A 24,088-nucleotide genomic window follows, 5' to 3' on the forward strand; every position below is an offset into this window, starting at 1 on the left:
TCAAAGCTTTTACGATTTAGAAATCGTATTTATTTTAAAAAAAACTTATCTCTGTATAAGGAATAATCTGAATTTTGCAAAAGCTTCACATTTTTCAATCCCATGATCTGAAAATGCCCTGATTCCACTCGCCAGGCAGCATCTCGTTCATTTTCTTGGAATTTTTAGAAATGGATTCATTAGAAGGAGCTTCAAATACTCTCTAATTCAAACCCCTAGAAGGCTTGAACAGAAATTCAATTCCCAACACAAATATATTCTGCAAGATGGCGTTCTGGTTTTTTCCTCCCCCCCTCTCTCTGCATACTTCCTTCGTATCTGCCTTTTTCTGGTTTTTCCCCATTTCTTTCCTGCAAGGGAATCGGGCTCCTTTCGCTTTTGCAGCTAATATTTTGAATTTCCCCGTTTTCAAATACACTGCGCCTCCTTTTTACCAGCTTAATACTCGGATATTCCCTTTTTAAAAAAAAACCTTTGCAAATTTGCCATGCAAGCCACCACCTTGCGTGTGCAGCTGCTGCCCTTGTTCAAGGCTCCAGTTGCCAAGCTAATTAGATCACCCTCTTGTCCACATACCCAGGTACCTTCCATAGCCTCTATGCACAAAAACTCCATCAAGAATCCGCTGTTCTATTGAGAAAAGGATGACCCATGTCTATGATCACATCCATGGTCGGTGAGTGGATATGCGCAGACACTCTTCCACGAGGCATTTTTTTTAGATGCAGTGGCGATTGCCCCTCCAGTTATGGCTCCCTCGATTATTTTATCCCTGCTGTAAGTTTTTTTTCACCAAACGTGAAAAGGGCTCCTGTTAATGCACCTCCCAGTAGAGCATTTTTCCAATCACGCTGTCGTGACGTGGGCGTTGTCGCTGGGAAAGTGCGAGACTTCTAGCTGTGAGAGTAGCTTTCAAATCCCAGGCATTAAATGTCTTCTCAGCTTCTCATGAAACAAAGTATAGCATGGTATTATCACAATCTCTTGTCTCAGGCATACATTCAATGGGATTGTCTCCACAACTCATACAAGACATACTCATCTTCGATTCTGTTGATACAAGGCTTATGGCAAGAGAACTCATGATCATCTTTATATATCATCATCAAAGCTTCATCATAATGGAAGGTCTTCACATAACATATGCTATATGTTTGTACAAAATGATTGACATGCATCAACACTCACGAGACAAACAAATAAAACTCACAAGACATCATCAAATCCAAAGGTATACATATCTTCAGCATATGCATGCCAACAGCAACCCATAGCATAGCTTCAGCACCAACAGTTGCCTTCATATAGAAGCTTGGAAGCCATGTTGATGTTGGAGAGGGTCCGGTTCAACTCAGTAATCACCTTCATAGCATAATAGGGGGCGAGGTGCAACTTTACACAAGATTCAGAGTTCTTGAGCTACTACACTCGGGATACCCTTGCCTTGATAGGGCAGTTAGACTGTAAAGACGCTTGAACGGCTCATTAGTTGTTGATGGCAAACTACAGAATCCAGAGGGTAGAAGGGCTCATAGAGCTGCTAGAGGTAGAGGCAGTACTTGTTGTGTAGATGGAGATGCCCTCCCTCTGGCTATTACAATGAAACCTAAAGCTTAGCTTTCTCATAGGAACTGGCAGCGTGTCGATCCCCTCCTAAGCTTCTCACCACCCCGGCCTTTCCTTTTTATCTGCAGCTGTGCACGAACGCTTCTTTTACTCTCCACGCTCACACACGGCTGCGCTCCTGACCCTTGTGGCTGCTTCCTCTCTGTGTGTGCCCCTACAAGGCGCTTCTTCCATGTATACCTACAGCTGCGCTGCTCTTCAGAGTCGCCTTCCCTCTCTATACACACGGCCTCTTCACCTCTTTACTCCAGCTGCGCCCAAACGCTTCTTTTACTCTGTCCTCTAGCTACCAGCGGGCTCCTACAGTTCTTTTGCTCTTCAGAGTCGCCTTCCCTCTCTATACACACGGCCTCTTCACCTCTTTACTCCAGCTGCGCCCAAACGCTTCTTTTACTCTGTCCTCTAGCTACCAGCGGGCTCCTACAGTTCTTTTGCTACCAGTTTTGTAGGCGTTCTCTCCTCTACCAGACGACCAATCTTGGTCGTTGGCTCCCTTTAGCACCTGGACGCCACCAGAGAAGCCTTCGTATCTCCTGCAGCTATACCCGAGAGTTCCCCAGCAGTTTGACCCAGCTTTCATAGCAACGCCTCCTTGCTTCCTTTGCTCTTTGCTGCTCCCATAACTCCTTCTTTACAGCTGGTCCCCTTCTCACTCTCCTGCCAGGCTATATCACCCCCAAACTCCAAAAAGCGACATTCCTCCCAGAGCCCCAACTGTTACCAAACTGTGTTGCAGGGGTATTCATTCGAGTCGCATACAACACAAAAGATGAGACAAGCTACATGATGCAGCTAATACCAGCGCCATAATGGCGAGAACATTGATAAATTGGCCTTCGCAAGAATACAGCAGCAGTCACCTTTATTTTGTCGGAAATTACAAGAGGCGTATCGCTAGATGCAGCCTGAATTCCTCTGTATTTTGAAATCCTACATGACATGAACAGAAGATGTTTTCCATTTTTTTGAATCTCTGGTTCGTCTCCTTCTCTGGTCCTGACTCCTCCCCATTTTCTGCATATCTCCCCCACTGTCCTCTGCGCCAACTCGCCAGCCCTCTAGAACATCATGCTGGCAAGGCCACATTAGGTTCCACGTAGCATGCTATAATCATCATTTTAATCATCATTTTTTCCACATTATAATCATCATTTTTTTAATTTCTTCTAAGGCCTAGAAGATGGCCTTCATCTATGCTTTCATTTCACACCAATATCCAAGGCAATACTGGTCCTCTTTCGCCTTTAAATTACCCATGCCCTCCACACACCTTCTTCAAATGCAACTTAGTGCCCGCTGTACTTGGACGCATACACACTTCAAAGCAACATTAATCCCCCATGCTTTCACATCTTTCGAGATGCAACCCTCCAGTGCCCAATTATATATTGGACGTGCACATAAATTCAGGCTACCAAGCAGCTGATCATCTCCAGTGGACCTCTCACCGGACAAGCCTGCAACAAGCTCAACACCAAACCATTTCACCTGTACACCTGGCGACGCCCTCAAAAGCAAAACCCTCCACACGCCATACATCCCATATGTACACAGGCACTTAATCCCATGCATCTGGATTTGCATTTAATGGCCTCACATGCATGGTTTCACACCATAGACGTGCCGTGGCACGACATCCACCCCCTCTAAACCTGTACATCCTCTGGTATGTGCCACACAGGTCCTGGAATTCAGTGTCCATGCATTATTTGCACACCAACATTGGTATATGTACAAGCATCCAACTAGGCATCTTAAACCCTGTCAAACCTAACCCAGTTGGTATCACCCTAGTAAACATGAAACAGTAGAAGAATATACATAGTGCCACTCACAAGGGGTTATCCTTTGTTGAAACATAGCATGACATCTTAACCTACCCCCCTAGCCTGCAAGATATTTATATATCTTAGCAATCACATTTGAATGGTTGTGCTTTCCCACCTGGATCAAATACCAATCGCTTTTGGCATATGTGCCATATCCTTTGCTCATGTGAAGCCCTATCCTCACTTAGATTCCCTGCATATGCATAATTACCCTCATCATTCAAAGTGGGATGCTCTTCAAAATTTTCCTCAGGCCATGTTTGAAGCCTTTGCACCACATATTGTATGGCCACACCAAATAACAACTGCATTAACAGCATGGAACACACACTTGGTAACATCCCATCCAAATCTACCTTGCCCGGATCCAGCTCACCCACTGACAAACATTCATTCTTCTCATCCAAAGACGGAAAAGCATGGTCTTCATTGGCTTCCTCTATGTTATTATATTCCTCTTCTTTAGGCCGTTGCAAAGTATGCAAAGCATCCACACCATCAACACATACAAAGTCCAACAAGGCATCATCGAGAATAGCCTCCAGCTCTGAATCAATCTCATCACAATCATTTGGCTTACATAACACCTGCATATCCTCACTTGCAACCGACAGCTGACTAGCATCAAGCATGGAAGAGCCCAAAGCTGATCCCCATCATCCAATGCGTCATCTAAGATAGCATCCAATCCAGGATCAATCGCATTGAAGCCATTATCATCTTGCAATCCCACATGTTGATTATCATGAACATTCATACCCCCATAGCTATATCCATTTGGTTGCTCATATGCAGCCTCATGAGGCTCTGTGACCACACTTTGCATATCCTGCATGTTACCTCCCAGTATTTCTTGATACCTGTCTGTAGATGGGCTTAGAATTATGGGTCCCTCACCCAAGTACCCTCGAATCTGTATGTCATTGAACCCTGTATGATCCAAAAAGACAGATTCAATTTCCCTCTCCAAATCATCATCATAAACAAGCTTCCAAGCTCGAGATTGTTGCTCACAAATGTGGTTGCAAGGTAACCCTGACACTGATGACATAGCATCACCCTGTTTATTGTTGGAACACCCAGTTAGCATTCCAGGATAACCCAAATCCAAAGAACCTTGGCAACCAGCTTCAGAAGCAACATCACTGTTGGAATCACCCATATCACTCACCCCCTCTAAATCAATCACACATACTTGTGGCCCATCTTGTAATATTTTATTTTCCTCGCATGCATATTCATGTACATCATCCTGCTTATAAGCATCATAACCAGATAAGAATGCAGTAATGATAGCATCTTCTTCTTGTCTTAGATCTTCAAACTCTGCAATCATGCTTTCAGCAAGAAGCATTGGTTCCTGCTGTTCTTCACACATATGATACGACACCTGAGGAATACCCTTCGAAGGAGCACTTTCGTCATGAGAATCCTCAAGTTTACATAGCTTACATGCTTCACAGCCCAAGAGGAAACTATTAGCGATGTCCTCTTCCTCGTGTATTGGGTCTTGAGCACCTGTCCTGAAGCTCTCTGAATCAAGTGTCTCCTCAAGCATAGGCATACACACATCATGTGGTATGATTATAGGACCCTGTATGTCTGCACCCTCAAACAAGGAAGACAGATTATACTTGCACAGTTCATCCATTGCATCTTTATGAGGCTGTAGCAAAGCATCGCTTTTGTCACTGTGAAGGCCGTGTTGCTCACTAATGGCTTTTTGCAGTCCTAATTTAGCATAAACAGCCTCCACAATCTCTGTATCAGCCTTGAATAGCAATTGATTATCCTCCATAAGACATGCATCGACAACCGCTTCTAAATTGGATCGGATCGTTGCTGGAACACTATCACAGCTCACATTATACCTCATTTCATCACCCTTTTGCTTTTTCTTTTCCCAAGTAAGTTGCTCCTGCTTTAGGTTCATGGAACTCGCATAAATAAGTGCATCTGCAAAATCACTCCATCGTTTGGAGTGATACTCTGCTAGTTCCAGCACTTCATCTTTTAAATCAGGACTTATAAGGTATGCAAAAGATGCAATCATCATGCTTTCTGGAACCCCTTGATTCTTCATCTCTGTCTCATAACACCTAAGATAGCTTTATGGATCGAAACCATCAAATATATTGACCCTGTTATATACCAATTGCACCGCAATTTCTACCGCTTCCTGAATTTGCTTTTTTTCTTCAATCTTCCTGAACCGCTCTTCAAGCTCTTTCATCTCTGCATATAAATGCTCCATTTTGCTAGCCATCTCTACGTACTCTCACCCCAGCGGTTTCACGTCGGGTTCACCAAAGCTGTCGTGACGTGGGCATTGTCGCTGGGAAAGTGCGAGACTTCTAGCTATCAGAGTAGCTTTCAAATCCCAAGCATTAAATGTCTTCTCAGCTTCTCGTGAAACAAAGTATAGCATGGTATTATCACAATCTCTTGTCTCAGGCATACATTCAATGGGATTGTCTCCACAACTCATACAAGACATACTCATCTTCGATTCTGTTGATACAAGGCTTATGGCAAGAGAACTCATGATCATCTTTATATATCATCATCAAAGCTTCATCATAATGGAAGGTCTTCACATAACATATGCTATATGTTTGTACAAAATGATTGACATGCATCAACACTCACGAGACAAACAAATAAAACTCACAAGACATCATCAAATCCAAAGGTATACATATCTTCAGCATATGCATGCCAACAGCAACCCATAGCATAGCTTCAGCACCAACAGTTGCCTTCATATAGAAGCTTGGAAGCCATGTTGATGTTGGAGAGGGTCCGGTTCAACTCAGTAATCACCTTCATAGCATAATAGGGGGCGAGGTGCAACTTTACACAAGATTCAGAGTTCTTGAGCTACTACACTCGGGATACCCTTGCCTTGATAGGGCAGTTAGACTGTAAAGACGCTTGAACGGCTCATTAGTTGCTGATGGCAAACTACAGAATCCAGAGGGTAGAAGGGCTCATAGAGCTACTAGAGGTAAAGACAGTACTTGTTGTGTAGATGGAGACGCCCTCCCTCTGGCTATTACAACGGAACCTAAAGCTTAGCTTTCTCATAGGAACTGGCAGCGTGTCGATCCCCTCCTAAGCTTCTCACCACCCCGGCCTTTCCTTTTTATCTGCAGCTGTGCACGAACGCTTCTTTTACTCTCCACGCTCACACACGGCTGCGCTCCTGACCCTTGTGGCTGCTTCCTCTCTGTGTGTGCCCCTACAAGGTGCTTCTTCCATGTATACCTGCAGCTGCGCTGCTCTTCAGAGTCGCCTTCCCTCTCTATACACACGGCCTCTTCACCTCTTTACTCCAGCTGCGCCCAAACGCTTCTTTTACTCTGTCCTCTAGCTACCAGCGGGCTCCTACAGTTCTTTTGCTACCAGCTTTGTAGGCGTTCTCTCCTCTACCAGACGACCAATCTTGGTCGTTGGCTCCCTTCAGCACCTGGACGCCACCAGAGAAGCCTTCGTATCTCCTGTAGCTATACCCGGGAGTTCCCCAGCAGTTCGACCCAGCTTTCATAGCAACGCCTCCTTGCTTCCTTTGCTCTTTGTTGCTCCCATAACTCCTTCTTTACAGTTGGTCCCCTTCTCACTCTCCTGCCAGGCTATATCACCCCCAAACTCCAAAAAGCGGCATTCCTCCCAGAGCCCCAGCTGTTACCAAACTATGTTGCAGGGGTATTCATTCGAGTCGCATACAACACAAAAGATGAGACAAGCTACATGATGCAGCTAATACCAGCCAGTTGAGCGCCATAATGGCGAGAACATTGATAAATTGGCCTTCGCAAGAATACAGCAGCAGTCACCTTTATTTTGAAGGAAATTACAAGAGGCGTATCGCTAGATGCAGCCTGAATTCCTCTGTATTTTGAAATCCTACATGACATGAACAGAAGATGTTTTCCATTTTTTTGAATCTCTGGTTCGTCTCCTTCTCTGGTCCTGACTCCTCCCCATTTTCTGCATATCTCCCCCACTGTCCTCTGCGCCAGCTCGCCAGCCCTCTAGAACATCACACTGGCAAGGCCATATTAGGTTCCACGTAGCATGCTATAATCATCATTTTAATCATCATTTTTTTCCACATTATAATCATCATTTTTTTAATTTCTTCTAAGGCCTAGAAGATGGCCTTCATCTATGCTTTCGTTTCACACCAATATCCAAGGCAATACTGGTCCTCTTTCGCCTTTAAATTACCCATGCCCTCCACACACCTTCTTCAAATGCAACTTAGTGCCCGCTGTACTTGGACGCATACACACTTCAAAGCAACATTCATCCCCCATGCTTTCACATCTTTCGAGATGCAACCCTCCAGTGCCCAATTATACATTGGATGTGCACATACATTCAGGCTACCAAGCAGCTGATCATCTCGAGTGGACCTCTCACCGGACATGCCTGCAACAAGCTCAACACCAAACCATTTCACCTGTACACCTGGCGACGCCCTCAAAAGCAAAACCCTCCACACGCCATACATCCCATATGTACACAGGCACTTAATCCCATGCATCTGGATTTGCATTTAATGGCCTCACATGCATGGTTTCACACTATAGACGTGCCGTGGCACGACAACGCTTTCCTCGAACTCTTTCCATCCCAAACTGCATTCCACTATAAACACCAGCAACCACACCCCAGTGCAGCCCTTCCTTGCCCATCTTTTTCACCATATCTTTAAGGTCGCGCTTCGTAACGCTTTCTTTTTTTTTTGAAATTTATGAAAATGCCTTGTGCAACTGCATGGGGAGCACCCACCGCTCCTATCTTCAAAAAGCCATCCACATACTCAACACTTACAAAAAATCTAGCTCTTTCCTGCACATCATGAAAGGTGCACGAGTTGGTGTGTCCATATCTCACCGCTCACGCACCCGATCACCAATCCAACTTCATGGCCTTGAATTCCATATGACTACCTATGTCTAGACACCTGGGTCTCACCACAGTATGCTCATCATGTGCATACAAAAGCCGCTTCAAACTAGCCGTCTATCATCTGTAGCTATTCCAGATGAAAAGTACCCACTTTGGCTGCTAAAAAGATCTCAAACTGTAGCTCCTTTACAAAAATTTCCTTCTAGGAAGTTGTTCATAGCATGTCTGACCACAACTCTTCAGTTCATCACATAGCCATCAGGCACTCCCAGCTCCTGCTATCTGCCTTCCAAAATAGCTCCTTATCAACCTGTGCACTTCACAAAAACTCACACATTTCTCCACTGTTTGCCTGGCCTTCAAGCATGCATCTGCACAGCAAAAGACTGCCCTTTTCCTCCACTAAAAACATCACACTATCCAAGTGCTAAAACACTTGCTACACCCGTTATGTACACAGGCTTTGAGACCTGGCTCAGTCTCAGCTCGTTTTATTGAACCTCATTTACAATATGAACATATGTACTTAGGCATCATATAATGACTCAAGTCATGGCACTTAATCCCATGCATCTGGATTTACAATATGAGTACTTAGGCATCATATAATGACTCAAGTCATGGCACTTAATCCCATGCATCCGGATTTGCATTTAATGGCCTCATATGTATGGTTTCACACCATAGACGTGCCATGGCACGATAGCGCGAGGCCCCGAGTGTGGATCCCCGCCCCGCGCGAGAGGCTGACGCTACTTCCGCCCCGCCAGCACCCTTGGAGGGGGTAGGGGTCTCACACAAATGACTACTTATAACTCGTGAACATTTTTCATGACTCGTTGTTTATAGTACATACTATTTACCAATTAAAATTAAAAAACCTTTCAACATGATATAACAAAGATGACAAAGATGTTACGCAATATAATACAAAAGCATATCATACATGTCCAACAAGATATAAAAATAAAGAGCGCACCTCAAAAAAAAGATAAACAAGACATGTATCACCATTAGCAAGGGCCGCTACAGCCTAACAAAGGACTCATAGTCCAAACTACACTCTGTAAAAATCAAGTCATATCAAATAAGAAGCTTACACCAAGGGAGTAACATAACCCATTGAAGGATGAAACTCCAATGGCTTACACTTCAAAAAAAAAATAGATATAACGAAAGACAAAAGGACCGATGTTGCTCAATAGTAAGACAAAGGGCCCAATCAATTATGTTTGCTTTTCTATGCTGAGTGATGTAGCACAAGAAAGAACCACAACTACCCAGACAAATGGTCCAGTCACTCACATACACAATAATATTGCTCTATAGTAAGGAGTAGCACCATCCAATAAAGGACTATAATAGTCGAAGCTAAAGTGTAAAGTAATCCCTAAGTCTGAACTAAAGTGTGCACAAATAACATACTAATGTAAACCACTCAACTACCCAATAGTAGGACAACTGGTTCAAATACTCACATTCACAAGCTGTACGGGGTTACTAAAAAATATGCAAGTTATAAATATAAGAACAAGATTCAAATGACGTTTTACACACTAATCTTGTTTAAAAAAACATTTATACCATTTTGAACCTCATACTCTTCGCGCCAATTAAAATTAAAAAAACTTTTCAACATGTTCTAACCAAGATGTAATTCAATATAATACAAAAGCATATCATACATGTCCAATAACCTATAAAAAATAAGAATGTACCTTTAAAAAAATGATAAACAAGACATGAATCACCACTAGCAAGGGCCACTACAGCCCAACAAAGGACTCATAGTGCAAGGTACACTCTGTAAAAAACGAGTCATATCAAACAAGAAACTTATACCAAGGGCATAGCATAGCCCATTGAAGGATCAATACTATAATGATTTACACTTCAAAACAAAATAGAGATAGTGAAAGACAAAAGGACCAATGCTGCCAAATAGTAGAACAAATGGTCCAATCAATCATGTTTGCTTTTTCTATTATGAGTGATGCAGCACAAGAAAGGACCACAATTGCCCAATAGTAGGAGAAATGGTCCAATCACTCACATACGCAATAATATATACCTCTATAGTAAGGACTAGCATCGTCCAATAAAGGACTATTAGTCCAAGCTAAAGCGTAGAGTAATCCCTAAGTTTGAACTAAAGCGTGCACAAATAGCATACACAATAATATCGCTCTATAGTAAGGACTAGCACCATCCAATAAAGGACTACTAGTCTAAGCTAAAGTGTAAAGTAATCCCTAAGTTTGAACTAAAGCATGCACAAATAGCATACTAATGTAAATGAAGGACAACCATCGCCCAATCAAGGACAAGATGTCCAATCCGTACAGTGTACTCTATATGCGAAACGCAAACTGTGTTGTCTGTATTAAGGGCCAAAACAGTCCAATAATAGGACTAATAGCCCAATCTACAAGCAGCACAGTGTAAATGAAGGACAACCATCGCCCAATCAAGGACAAGATGTCCAATCCGTACAGTGTACTCTATATGCGAAACGCAAACTGTGTTGTCTGTATTAAGGGCCAAAACAGTCCAATAATAGGACTAATAGCCCAATCTACAAGCAGCACAAGGAATTGCTCAAGGATAGCACCTACCCAAGTTACCTAAACATGGGCTGTCTATTTGGGAGAAGCACCCTCTAGTGTGTCGCTACTATGAAAACAAGAGATGTGACACCATGAAGTTCCTTTTTAGATTTAAATAATAGCCCACCGGGCTTTTTCTATTTCTCGGCGAGCCCGCTAGGAAATATAAAAGGCCCGGCGGGCTCATTGGGAAATAAAAAAAGCTCGATGGGAAATATAAAAACCTTGACGGGCTTTACCTGTATTCCAAGTCAAATACTGATAATATTAATACAACGTTAATTTTATGTGCTGTTGTCAAAAGTTAATAACTTATTGACATGTTTATAATTACGTCAATGAAATCCCTGGTACCCATACAACTTTGGACCTAAGAACTAGGCATCATGTTGATACTATGGTAAGTTAATAGGTTTCATTGTTGCGACCTAGGTGAATTTGCAGGTGTGTGTCATTTGAAGCCCATTTTGGGCTTTGAAATTCCCTTATACAAACTCTAGACAAGAGTCAACTAAACAGATGGTGTTCATCAATGGTTGGAGGCTCGAGATCAGTGTTCGAAAAAAAACCCGGGTTTAGTGTAGCTTGCACCTGGAAAACACATTCAAATTTAAAACTTTAAGGTACAAATACCTCCAAATTTTGAGAAGTTATAAAACAAAAACCTTCAGATTTGGAAATTTTCCTTTATAAATAATTTGACAATTTTTACACGGAGGTTTTCCCACCTTTTGGGGAAAACATTTCTTTTCCGAACACTTGTGGAGATATATCTCGCTGGAACGTGAAACATGCTTGCAAACTCGGTCATCACATTGATCACAATTCAAAGCGAGTAAGGTGCGCCTCTGCCCTCGGCCCTGGCGACGGCTTTTGAACTTTGCAGGTGAAACATGCTTGCCATCACAATTTAAAGCGAGTAATTTGCAACTCCTTTTTTTTATTTTTTTTTAAAAAAAAGCCTCAGCTGGCTTGATTTCAAGGCACATCCCAAAGTTCCACAACGAGAATCGGCCATTGTTGCTCATATAATAGACACTGACGACCCTAAAATCTGAATAAGGACAACTCTTAAATCTACTGGTTTCTACCATATGCCACTTTTCATAACTAAAATATATGAATAAATCATTCCTGCAAAATAAAGTCTGCTTAAAATTTCACCGAGTTTTTCTTAATTCTGGCCATTGTGATGTAGAATAGAGATTCCATTAAAGTTGATTAAGTGATGGGTTTATCACATCACTAGAGGGCTGTTTATTATAGATTGTAGATTGGGAATCTACTCTTTGAGCTCTTTCCAATGATATATAGCATGATTGATAATTTTGCATATTCGCTCTCATGGACTTTCTCCATGAGAGCGAGTTTCCAGAGGCCACACACTTGTATGCAATGTTCACTCGTGAGATCGATAGGATCTCCACACTCTACCTCCATGAAGATTTATTTGTAGACACGTTATCTTATATGGACACCCACATCAAGCTGCACTCTATCTCTTTGGCCAATTGATGACATATTGTGGGTGCTCTCGAACCTCCTAGTGTACATTAACCCACAAACAACGAAAGGCCCTTCCAAAAGCGGCTCAGAAGATTTGAAGCAATGGCTATGAAATCTGGACACTTTCTAGAGTTTGACAAGAAGCAAGTATGCAAGATCAACAAAGGTGCCATTGACCATCACTTCCTATCATGGTTGGCCTGCTTTGTTTTCTTCCTAGTGTACATTAACCCACAAACAATGAAAGGCCCTTCCAAAAGCGGCTCAGAAGATTTGAAGCAATGGCTATGAAATCTGGACACTTTCTAGAGTTTGACAAGAAGCAAGTATGCAAGATCAACAAAGGTGCCATTGACCATCACTTCCTATCATGGTTGGCCTGCTTTGTTTTCTTCCTTTTAGAAGGAGAGGAGGAAGAGGAGGTCGAAATGCCACAACTGTGCCTTGGCAGATTCATCCGTGACAAGGAAGAAAACAAGGAAACTTGGTTTTTTCCATTTGAGGAGGAAGATGAATGTCTGAAGCCATGTAAACATGTTGAACAACTGCCACCATGCCTTCATTTTGAGTTTTCTTGAAAGCTAGAAATCTTCCCTTCCAATGATGTTCCAAAACACCATAAACTTTGACTCTGTGTGGCCCTCTTGAGCTTGGCTGTAAGTTAACCCAATAATTTATCCTGAATCTCTCTCCAACCTGCATACCTTGCTCATTCCTAGAGTTGTTAAGAACATACTCAGAGATGGAATCACTAGGTGTCCTATTCGATGTTTCCATGATGGCTGAGAACTTGCTTACAAGATTATAAAGTGACTTAAGTGGGATTAGAGGAGGAATAGGGAGGTTAGAAGGCTACTAGAGGATTAGCTAAGAGCTTAGAGAGCCACCCCCTCCCATTGTTCCAAATTTGATTAAAATGTCATTAAAATTAATCCTAAAGGGCTCTTTTGTAGTTCATATTTTCCCTAATGAGTTTCTTGAGACTAAGTTTGATCATGATTAGTGTTATATCTTGAGGCTCTCTCTCTCAAGTTTCATAAGACTCAAACTTGAGTTTGACCCTATATGAGCTATATATATGTGTAGGGCTAAAACACTTGTTTAAGCCTCAATGGTTGAGAGAATAGACAAGTGTTCTGAGGCTTAAACTTGAGTTTGGGCCTCTCTTAAAAAGTTTGAGCCTATGATGAAACGGTTGAGAGAATGGACAAGTTTGAGCCTTTTTTAGTGTATTTGTGTGTGTAGAGCTTAAACTCAAGTTTGGGCCTCAATGGGCGAAAGTGGACAAGTTTCACGAGGCTCAAACTTGAGTTTGAGCCTGTATTAGTGTATTTGTTTATGAGCTTCAAACTTAAGTTTGTGGTTGTATTAGTATATTTTCATGTTTTAGCATCATTTGGGCCGCCAAATGCGCCATCCAAATGCCATCTTCAAGCTACCTACTCTTCGACAGCTTCTCAACTGGTCCGTTTGTTCACAATTGCCACCTTTGCTACCATTCCAAAGCCTGGCACACAACCCTAAACCACCTAGCTAGGGTCCCAAAATGACCCTTCAATATATGGCCACTTGTGGTTGTTGCCGTCTCTATGGTCACCTAGAGAAACAAAGTGTGTGGTCGTCTTGGACACTCTCCCTCACCACGCACCAACCGCCTTGGAATCTTCGACACGACCACCACCAACCACAACGACCGGGGCCTCCACTATGGGCCCCTCATTTTTGCCACAATATCGCCATCCCCAGCCCACCAGTCGGCCCACCATGTTTGTATTGTGTGACTCATTGCCCGACTCTCTCCTCGTCGCCTACTCCTCCTCCATCCAGTAGCACAATAGCAAAGCAACAAATCCTAACAAAGTGCACTAGCAAGCGAGTACACATCCTGAGGGCGACGTCAACAAGCACATCATCAAGGGCAGTAGAGAGTAACTTTACTCCTCCATCCAGTCGTCACAACAGCACAGTAGCAAAAGGTCGGCGAAGTGCAACAATAGAGCACACATCCGGAGGCCTTTGTCAACAAGTGCATCATCAAGAGCACTAGAGAGCAAATCTACATGATCATTCGTTGTCATACCTATGCCAATGATAGTGAGGAAGGAGATCATGAGGATTCAGCACTCTTTACGATGTTTTCAAAGGAAACTTTACATATATACTTCTATATGGTTAGCAAAGGTGATGAAACAAGACTTCATGCATATATATTCTCCTTTGTTTTGTTTGTAGCTTAGTGTGAAGTACTTTGTGTTTGTAGCTTAGTGTGAAGTACTTTAGTTTCTACCGAAGTTTGGCCCACTATGTGTGATACTATAAGGCTAGTTTTGGATGTTTATGGTTATTTGGGTTCCCAATTGCCTTAGTTATTATTTTTAAGTTTGAGCCTCAAGTTCTTTGAATATTTATTTTTCTCACGAATAATTCTCGAGGAGATATAAAATCCATAGGTTTCCCCCCCCCTCTCTCTCTCTCTCTCTCACAGACACATACACACAGACAACACAACACAATCAAAAGTCAAATAGGTATAGAAAACAAGGTTTATATTCTCCAATTTTGGATAATAAAAAAATAATTTAAAAACATAAATTTAAATATTTCTAATAATTGAAGTTAATTATTATTTTTAAAAATAAATATCACTACTTTCAAAAAAACTAATTTAAATCTTTATCTCTACTTTATTGCAATACACTAGCTCTTTCGCTCCCTCACATATAGAATCAAGTTCCATGCAAGTCACTAAAGGAATCACTCTCCTCCCCATTTTAAAACATAAGAAACAACATCTTTTAACATCTCTCACTCATAACTTTGTGCAGAAGACACTATAAAATTTTCATGTATTGATCAAAAGGAATAGTGCCAAAATCGTGAACTTTTTCCAAAATTCCTAAATTGGAGTTATAATGGTTTGCATAGGATCAAGAACTTTGAACCAAGATAGTACTTAAAATTTTAGAAGTGCATCCAAAGAAATGTATAGACGTAAACACTCTGATAGTGTTTGAAAGGTGTTTTTCCAAAGGGGACAAATCATTATGTTATATTATTTCTGATATCTTATCCTCTCTTAATAATTCGTTAAAGTTTATGTTCATGACAATCTTAAACCCTTATGGCTTAAATTCTCTTAAACTTTAGTGTCTGTTTTGTCGTATTTTGTTGGAGTGGATCATAAGTTGGAGTGCATCCTACTGGGGCTCCTTTGATTATAATAGAAGAAGAAAGTCTCTTAATGAATGTATTAAATTTATGTTCTTAAAAACCATAAATATCTATGGTAAGAGTTGTCTTAAACTATATTGTACTTTTTGTGGTATTTTGAAGGAGTGGATCTTATGTCGGCATCCGTCTTACTCTAAGGGGGCTCGTTTGATTCAAATATAAGAAGATTGTAAAAGTTTCTAAATGAGTTTATTAAAGTAAGTTATGTTCACCGATAACCTTAAACCTTTGTGGCAAGAGTTTTCTTAAACTTTAGTGTACTTTTTGTGGTATTTTATTGGAATGGAATCTAAGTCAGTGTGTATCCTACTCTAAGGGGACTCCTTTGATTTCAATATAAGAGTTGTTTACAAAACTTTCAATGTAAATATAACACTCAGATAAAACAAAACCATGTAGATTATTATAAAGAGTCATGTAACACCATTTTGAGCACCGTTCAAGATCGAGAGATAAAGTATATAATGGATGTTTACTTGTCAAGACACACAACAATGTTTGATGGAGATTTGTACATATACATAAGGACTATACGTCTGTCATGATTCTCTATAATTGTGTGCTCATTTGAGGCCATATACAATTTTGAACACATTCTAACATTTTGGATGAGTGATGATCATGTTCTACGTGTCTTGTTTGCTGGCATTATAGAAGGCCATTCTACACACCTTGTGCTTCACTAGAACATAGGGCCCATGGTAGAATGGTCGTATGGCCATTCTAGAACCCCTTGCACTTTACAAGAAAAACAATGTGCATGGTAGAGTGGCCCTAGGGACATTCCACACCCTTTTGCTACATTGGATATAGAATGGCCCTAGAGCCATTCCATTTATGCTACATTCAAGAAAGAGTGTACGTGGTAGAATGGCCCTAGGGTCATTCAATAATCTGGCATGCATGGTAGATGTAGAATGGCCCTAGTAGGGACATTCTTAACATCTTATTATTATTCTTATCTCACCTTTGATTTTTCAAGTGCTTGTTTGAAACCAAATCTTGTTTGGTAATGTTCCTCTTACTAGCCTTTGATTTTTCAAGTGCTTGTTTCAAACCAAATCTTGTTTTTGGTAATGTTCCTCTTACTAGCCTAAGAGACAACTTCTATAAAAACATTGTTGATTTGAATATTTTTTTAAACACAATTTTATAGATTGAGTAGCCTTATTTCCAATTTCATGTTGGGAAAGAAGAAAAACCTTAAAAAACTCAAAAAATGGGCCAATTTGCGAATGGATTTTTCTCATTTTTTCTAATATGGTGTTTCTCTTTGTTTTCTTCTTTATTTAACTTGCCTTTTTTATACTTTTGAAGTATTCTATGCTATTTTTTGAATTTTCGTTTACCTCTAGTGGTTTGTAGAGTGCCTTGTAGTAATATTATTTCTATATTATGTATGTATTCTTTATTTTCAATCTTTGTATTGCTTTCTTTATAATGTTGAATAAAAGAGTCCCCAAACCAATCTAAGGCCAAACTTAAAGGTATCACGTAGCATGTAGTTTTTATTCAGTGCAAGGATATTAATGGTTATACAAGTTGAGAAGCCTAGCTCACTAGGACCATATTCTAAGTTGTTTATGTTACTTTTAAGCTGATGAAATTTGTTTAGTCATACTGATGGTGACAATGAAGCCATGACAGTGAGAGAAGGCTCAACAGAGGGAGCTTATCTTAGTTAGGTAGCAAAGGAAGCCTTGATGAGGTTACAATTAAAGATATTATGGTGCCAATTTGTAATTATTGATGCATGTATTATGGTGCTAAGTTTATCCATGCATATACACCACGCTCTCATTGTGTACATGAATGACAAGGAAGTATAGGCTATAGGTAGCTTGGATAGGGATCAGACAGCCATGATGGAGGTCACAAGTTGATAAAACTATAGTCCCACAGCTATGGTGAGCTTCAAGGAGAGAAGAGGCTATGGAGAAAATGAGAGGGTAGCATTCATGTGGTGAGTGAAGATGTAGAAGATAATGCACAAGAGGGATTCGTGCAAAAAAAGGAATACGTCTCCATTCTTTCCAAATGCTAGATTTAGCTTTTTTGCTTTTCACAAGGTAGATTGCACCCATTGGTGCCACTTGGACTTGACCTTTTTCCTATTGGCTCTTCCAATTCCCTAGCAATGATATTGGACCCCTTACAACCACTCAATTTCTTTCTTATTCCCTAGTGCACATTTTCTCCTCCCCTCAGCATACTAAACATCAATATTCCAACAGCTTTTACCTGAATCGTCTTATGAAAACCGACTAAAAATGTAGCCTTTAAAATACGGGTAGAAACGTTAGCAGTCTTTGAAAACCGATGGGTCTTCCAAAAAACAGGTTGAAATTGGGAGGAAAGGTTGTTTCAATGAGCACCAACGCTCGACAAAAACGACATTTCTTTGTATTTTTACCGGTTGAAATTTGGAAAAACCGACTAAAAATATATGAAGCCATTACAAAAATCGATTGAATTGTACTAGTCTTTAGATAAAATGCCTAGAAAACCGATTAGTTTTGTCCTTATTTTGAAAAAACGTTTTTGTCGAGGTCTGGGCTCAGGGGTTGGAGTCAGCACTGGTTTAAAGAAAGGAGCACTGGTTTAAAGAAAGGTTTTTTTTGTGACAATGTTATACAGACTCCAAACGCGGGCTCAAAAAGCAAAACATTTTTTTCTAACCAGTGAAAATAAGGATATTTTTCCTCGACCGGTTGTCCTTTCAAAACTTAAAGGACCTAACCGGTTTTATAACTAAAACTGGTAGAAATCCAACCGGTTATTTGAAGACTAGCCTCAACGATTGTCGAATTTTTAAAATTGCAGCCGGTTTTTTCGGGTTTTTTTTTTCTTGACACTGCCAGTGTGGGTGGAGTTCATAATTGGCTGGCAACGATCTCGCCGCAACCTGATATTAATGACGCGGGTGAGTCGAAACATGCTTGCAGAGTCGAAACGTGCTTGCAGAGTCGGCAATTCAATGCCCAACCAAGGGATTCGCATCATTTTCTCTGTTTTTTTTCTCCCTTTCTGAGGAGAGGCAAGGGGGATCGGGGCTCATGATTTCCTTAGGGCAAGCATCTAACATGCGTAACTACGCAACTATGGGCTTTAATTGGGGGTTCCAAATCGTGTTACTGTTGGTGCTTTCATGTCAACCGGCCTCAACACAAAGCGCCGCTGATGCGTGCCCCTCCTTTGTGTTTGCATTTGGGGACTCTCTCTCGGATACAGGCAACCTCGTGAGAACATGGAACCCTGCCCTGCTCTCACCAGCTTTCCTTCCCTATGGAATCACCTACTTCAAGACTGCGGCACACCGCTTCTCAGACGGTCGTCTAATCATCGATTGCATAGGCAAGTAGATGCTTATCAAAGCATTATAATAATCTTGAGGAAGAGGACAGAGATTATCCAATTAGGGGTTAATAATCTACTTGATGTCAAGGCGATCTTCTCTGACAAGTATATTTTCCGTGTGTGATTTGGTGCTGCAGTGCAGTCGCTGGGCCTCCCTTTCTTGCCACCTTTCTTGAACTTTGTCGGGACCGATTTCTCTTACGGTGTAAACTACGCAGTGGGCAGTGCAACAGCTCTCAATTACACCTTCTCTGTAGAGCTTGGGGCTACGCCCTACACCAACTACACACTAGACGTTCAATTACAATGGCATCAGACCTTCTTGCAATTTATTGAATCAGGTATTAATCTTCACTCCCTTATGAAACCCGTAGGATAATTTGCAAGTGCTAATCCCAAGCCAGAACATACGTTAATATATGTGGTTGTAAATTATGTGGCATAAAAGTGTTAATAGCTAATTATCGTTACCAGCTAGAGCCACGTGATTAATTAATTGATTACTTTTGATTACTTGAAGGTTTGCAGGGAGGTGTGACCACTATCCCCAATGCATCAGCTATATCAGAGGCTACTTACTTCATAGAAATCGGTGGAAATGATCTTGAAAATTTTGTCATATCCGGGTTTGAATATGCAGAAACCATGAACTTGCTACCCCTTGTAGTGGACAAGGTTGCCGAAACTATCCGGGTAAGGTTTTATCACTTTACTAATCTCAGCTGAATGCATGCATCAAGCCCGCCTTATACCTGCATTTGCTAGTGCGATGCAGCTAAACTAGAGGCGGCGAGGGTGCTACTCTAATTAGTGCAATTATATGAAAATCATAGTGCAGTTATGGTTTAAGATGCTCAACCAACGTAATCTTAATCTTGTTCTTGGATATATGCATGGGTGAAGTTTCTGTACGACAAGGGGGCGCGTAATTTTATGATAAGCGGCATAGGCTTGATGGGATGCAGTCCCATAACGAAGTATTTTGCGGGCCGTGGCCAAACATTGGACGAGAGGGGATGTTTGGCGTGGGTGAATGAGGTCTCCCGCAACTACACTGACTCTCTGGGGTGCTTGAGTGAGTCTTTGCAGCACCTCTTACCCAGTGCGACCTTCGTCTTCTTGGACCTCTACTCGGCTTTCGACGAGATCATGACCAACCCTATTAACTATGGTATAATTCTTGCTCACTACCCCCTAAATTGAATTAATTTGCAAAACACATAACCGCTTAAAATTATCTTTACTCAGAATATATGTACCCAAAATGCTTTTTTGTGGTTAACTAATTAGTTGGTGTGTACAAACCTTGGGTTTAACACACCAAAATTTTATTATGTTTATTAAGGTTTTTTTTAAGCTCAAAAGTGGAAATGGTGTTGGGTCCACATTCTTTCTATTTTTGCTTTCTTTCTATCTATGTTAGCCTCTATTACTTTCTATTTTTAAAGGTTGATGTCCTCCATAATGTTTCTTTTTTTGGGCTCATGATGTCCTCCATAATCTTTCTTTTTTTTGGGCTCACTATTTTCTTTAAAAAGGCAAGAGGGCTCATTCTTTTTCACTTCGAGGGGAGAGGTAGGGAGAGAGGCACACCCTAAGGTATATGGTATGTATTAATTAACTTTGGCAATAGAAAATGTAAATTTTATCACCATAGACTTTAAAAGGTTTGTAACATTATAAAGTCTAAGGTTTGAGTGAATATGCACCACATACAATAATTTTTAGAGGTGTGGCCTTTAAGTACTTACGGATTCGGTTGACATTTGCTACAGGACTTATTGATATTGAAAATGCATGTTGTGGAGCACCAAGCCTTGGAATGGCAGCATTGAATCGATATAATCCTTTGGCTTTATGTAGTCATGTTAGTGTCTTATGTGATGATCCCAACACTTTCTTGATTTGGGATGGAATTCACTTCACTGACAATGTGTATCGACAGATTGTCAATATGTTTATTGAAGGAAGATTCATCACACCTTCAAATGCACTTTCAAGGTGTGGTGCTACATCTCTTGAGGGAGCTTCATTTGGTGTGAGAGCATAATTTTTTGAAACTTGTTATTCTATTGCTTTTATAATACATGCTCAAAAGTTGTGACTCCTATTATAAAGTTTATCTAGCAATCAATTATTGTATTCTTTGGCAAGATGCATTCCCTTATTAACATCAACTATCTAATTTAGTTTAATTTTAAAAATAGAATTATAATAAATGTTAAATATAATGTAAGGTCCAACTTCTATTGATGCACCAATAACTAGGTCTACTTTTTAATAATAAAAGTGTCACTTCTTGAGAGACCATGATTGTGAGGTATGGTGTGAGAACATAATTTTTTCAACTTTTTATTCCTTTGCTTTTATAATAAATGCCCAAAAGTTGTGACTCATATTATAAAGTTTATCTTGCAATCAATTATTGTACTCTTTGTAAGATGCATTCCTTTATCTACACCAACTATCTAATTTAGTTTAATCTTAAAAATAGAATTATAGTAAATGTTAAATATAATGTAGGATCCAACTTCTATTATAATGCACCAATAAGCAGTTCTAGTTTTCAATAATAAAATTGTCACTTTATTTGACAATGTGTATATACAAAGATTTTCAAGTTAAGAGATAAACGCACAAATAGAAGTTTGTCATTTACCGCATGAGATTTAGAAGAGTTTATTCTTCTTGAAAATCTCTCTATATATACAAAGATTTTCAAGTTCAGAGAAAAATGCACAAATAGAAGTTTGTCATTTACCACAAGATTTAGAAGGGTTTATTCTTCTAGCTATAATCTTATGAATTTATATAAGGTGCTTCATAAACTTTTTAGATTTATTATTTGAAATAAAAAGATGCATATATAACTGCAAAATTTTCAGACCTAAATGATCTTATAAAAAACATGAGAAGTAAACATGTTACTTGAAAAAGTGGTCTTAACATGACCAATGAGGTGTAAATAATAATCATTATTTCTTGGGATTTGGCATGAGTAGGGTAGAGTTAGATGTGCTATACTTACTAATATCACCCTATAAAAAATACCACTTTTGTGCAAAACATTTCTTACATGTGAAGCACTGTTAGGTAGCACAATAAATATTCATTGATTATTTGGTAACACTTGAGCATTGCACGGGAGTGAAGAATGCAAGGTTCTTTGCTAGGGCTGTAGTTAGATAACGGGGTGTTTGCCAGCGTGGCCAGCGTATGTGGCAAACCACGCTGGCAGTGTCCAAGTCCGGCTTTGAATGCGCCGCATAAGCTGGACGCTGCCAAATCTAACTACTCTCCAGTCTAACGCCGATGACGCTCAATTCGACCAAGCTGGCACGGCCATCTCGGCCACTCCTTCCACCCGCGACAGTATCAGAGAGAGTATCGAGTTTGTCTTCCAGAACGCATCCATCACTGGCCCTCGCAAGGAAGCACTCGTGGGCGGCAACGAGCCCGCCGTGGCTATTTCCGCCCTCACCAGCCAGACTCCCACTACCTCGCAGGTCGCCAAGGCCGCCTTCGCATCCAACCCGGCCATCGATGATGCGGTCCTGGCCAAGGCCTTCCAGATCAGCGACGAGGAGGTGGAGCATTTGAGGGACGTCATTCGCAAGACCTACAGCCGGATAATAGGTACTGATCGAATAAGCATTCGCTAAACCTTTACTAACAGAAGTTATATCAATTAGCTACTGACAGAGCAATGCTTGGCCACCACGGCAGCTTGCAGCACCGGCCACACAGCCTGCAGCGGCCGCCAAATTGTAACTATAATGTATATAAATTTGAAGGTTTTGAAAATCGATACTTAAATATATACACGTAAAACTGTAAATTTTGCAGTAATTCATTGTAACTGTTCACAGGTTTTCGTGGTTTATTTTAGCTCATTTAGCAACAATCGATGGGCACCCCTGTTCCCATGCATGGTCTTTTTGATGTTTCCGGAATACAATGGAGACTGGTACACAATGAAAGGTCGAAGTACAAAGTGCAAAGGGAAGCTCGTATTCCATGGGCTCATGTTGGCGAGTTTGTGAACAGAGAAGCACAAAATCCTGACTTCCCTACAACGTTTACGAGGTACTCCCACCATCATCGCACACCAGGCTCGCTAATACGGCCATTCAAGGATTCATGGCTTGAGAGCACCATGTAAGTGTTTATTTTCCATTACCTTATTTAAATGATTAGCATGCAAGGCTTTAGACTTATACCCAATTATCATTGCCAATAGATATTGGTGTGCTTTTGGGACACGTTGTGCTTCCAAACGTGTATGCCATGTGCATGAACAATCGGGTGGAAAAGATGTAGAGTGCAAGAGTAATGTGCATGAAAATGAGCTTGACGATGGGGAGTTACATGGTTGTCCTACCATCAATGAAGACACCGTAAAATCCCCTACCAAATTTAATGCCAATTTGATCAAGAAAGAGACTAAGCCAAGGCGGCCACCCAAGGCAGCAGGACAGCGCATTCGAGGGTGTCAATGCCATTTCATGGTGAATCGTCTATACTTGGATCCTAGCATGGCAGTTATATCTTATATTAATCCCTTTCACACAAATAAAGAAGATATCATCTGCCATGGGGAGCCTTGTAAGAATGAGGGAAACACCCTTCTTCTCCTCTCTCCATGGATTTCATTGGAAAAAAAAGTTTGGGTTTCTAACTTGTTGTTCAAGGGCTTTACTCCACAACAAGTTTTCGATGCACACATTCAAAGTTTGCATATACGACAAAGCAAAGAGCCCAAATGTCCAATGGTGAGGGATGACTACTTATTGCTCCAAGATATACTCAATATTGAAAGGAAACATGCTATGGAGACATATCAACTACATGATGATGATGCAAGAGAGTACAAGGCGATGGTGTACACAAAATGTGGATATGATATTTGTTTACCAGGAGCAAAATCTTCAAGTACATAAGGATTTCTTTTTAGGGATCCAAACCCCATGGCAAAGAGAGATTTGTGACAAGTTCGGAAATGGAAATTTGTTGGCT

The 24,088-nt window shown here is 40.8% G+C and overlaps 1 protein-coding gene and 1 pseudogene across 1 annotated transcript; both read left to right on the forward strand.

The window, feature by feature from the left end:
* The window catches only part of LOC147612276 (uncharacterized), an 11,019-nt pseudogene extending 4,486 nt beyond the window's left edge, over positions 1-6,533 (forward strand).
* A 12,021-nt stretch (positions 6,534-18,554) lies between these two features.
* On the forward strand, positions 18,555-21,246 carry LOC147612277 (GDSL esterase/lipase At5g45910-like). Its single transcript, XM_086784143.1, has 5 exons — positions 18,555-19,069; positions 19,210-19,413; positions 19,593-19,765; positions 19,976-20,243; positions 20,848-21,246. Exons 1-5 carry the CDS (start codon positions 18,772-18,774, stop codon positions 21,120-21,122), a joined length of 1,218 nt encoding a protein of 405 aa, XP_086640269.1. The 5' UTR covers positions 18,555-18,771; the 3' UTR covers positions 21,123-21,246.
* Positions 21,247-24,088: the final 2,842 nt, after the last annotated feature.

Source organism: Cibotium barometz, chromosome 46 (genome assembly GCF_041138505.1).
Source record: "Cibotium barometz isolate CiBa-2024 chromosome 46, ASM4113850v1, whole genome shotgun sequence".
Lineage (NCBI taxonomy): Eukaryota > Viridiplantae > Streptophyta > Polypodiopsida > Cyatheales > Cibotiaceae > Cibotium > Cibotium barometz.

Coding starts and splice junctions, on each gene's coding strand:
- LOC147612277 (XM_086784143.1), top strand. CDS start 18,772: ATGATTTCCTTAGGGCAAGCATCTAACATGCGTAACTACGCAACTATG. Junction 19,414..19,592: donor CTTGCAATTTATTGAATCAG/GTATTAATCTTC, acceptor GATTACTTGAAG/GTTTGCAGGGAGGTGTGACC. Junction 19,766..19,975: donor AGGTTGCCGAAACTATCCGG/GTAAGGTTTTAT, acceptor GCATGGGTGAAG/TTTCTGTACGACAAGGGGGC.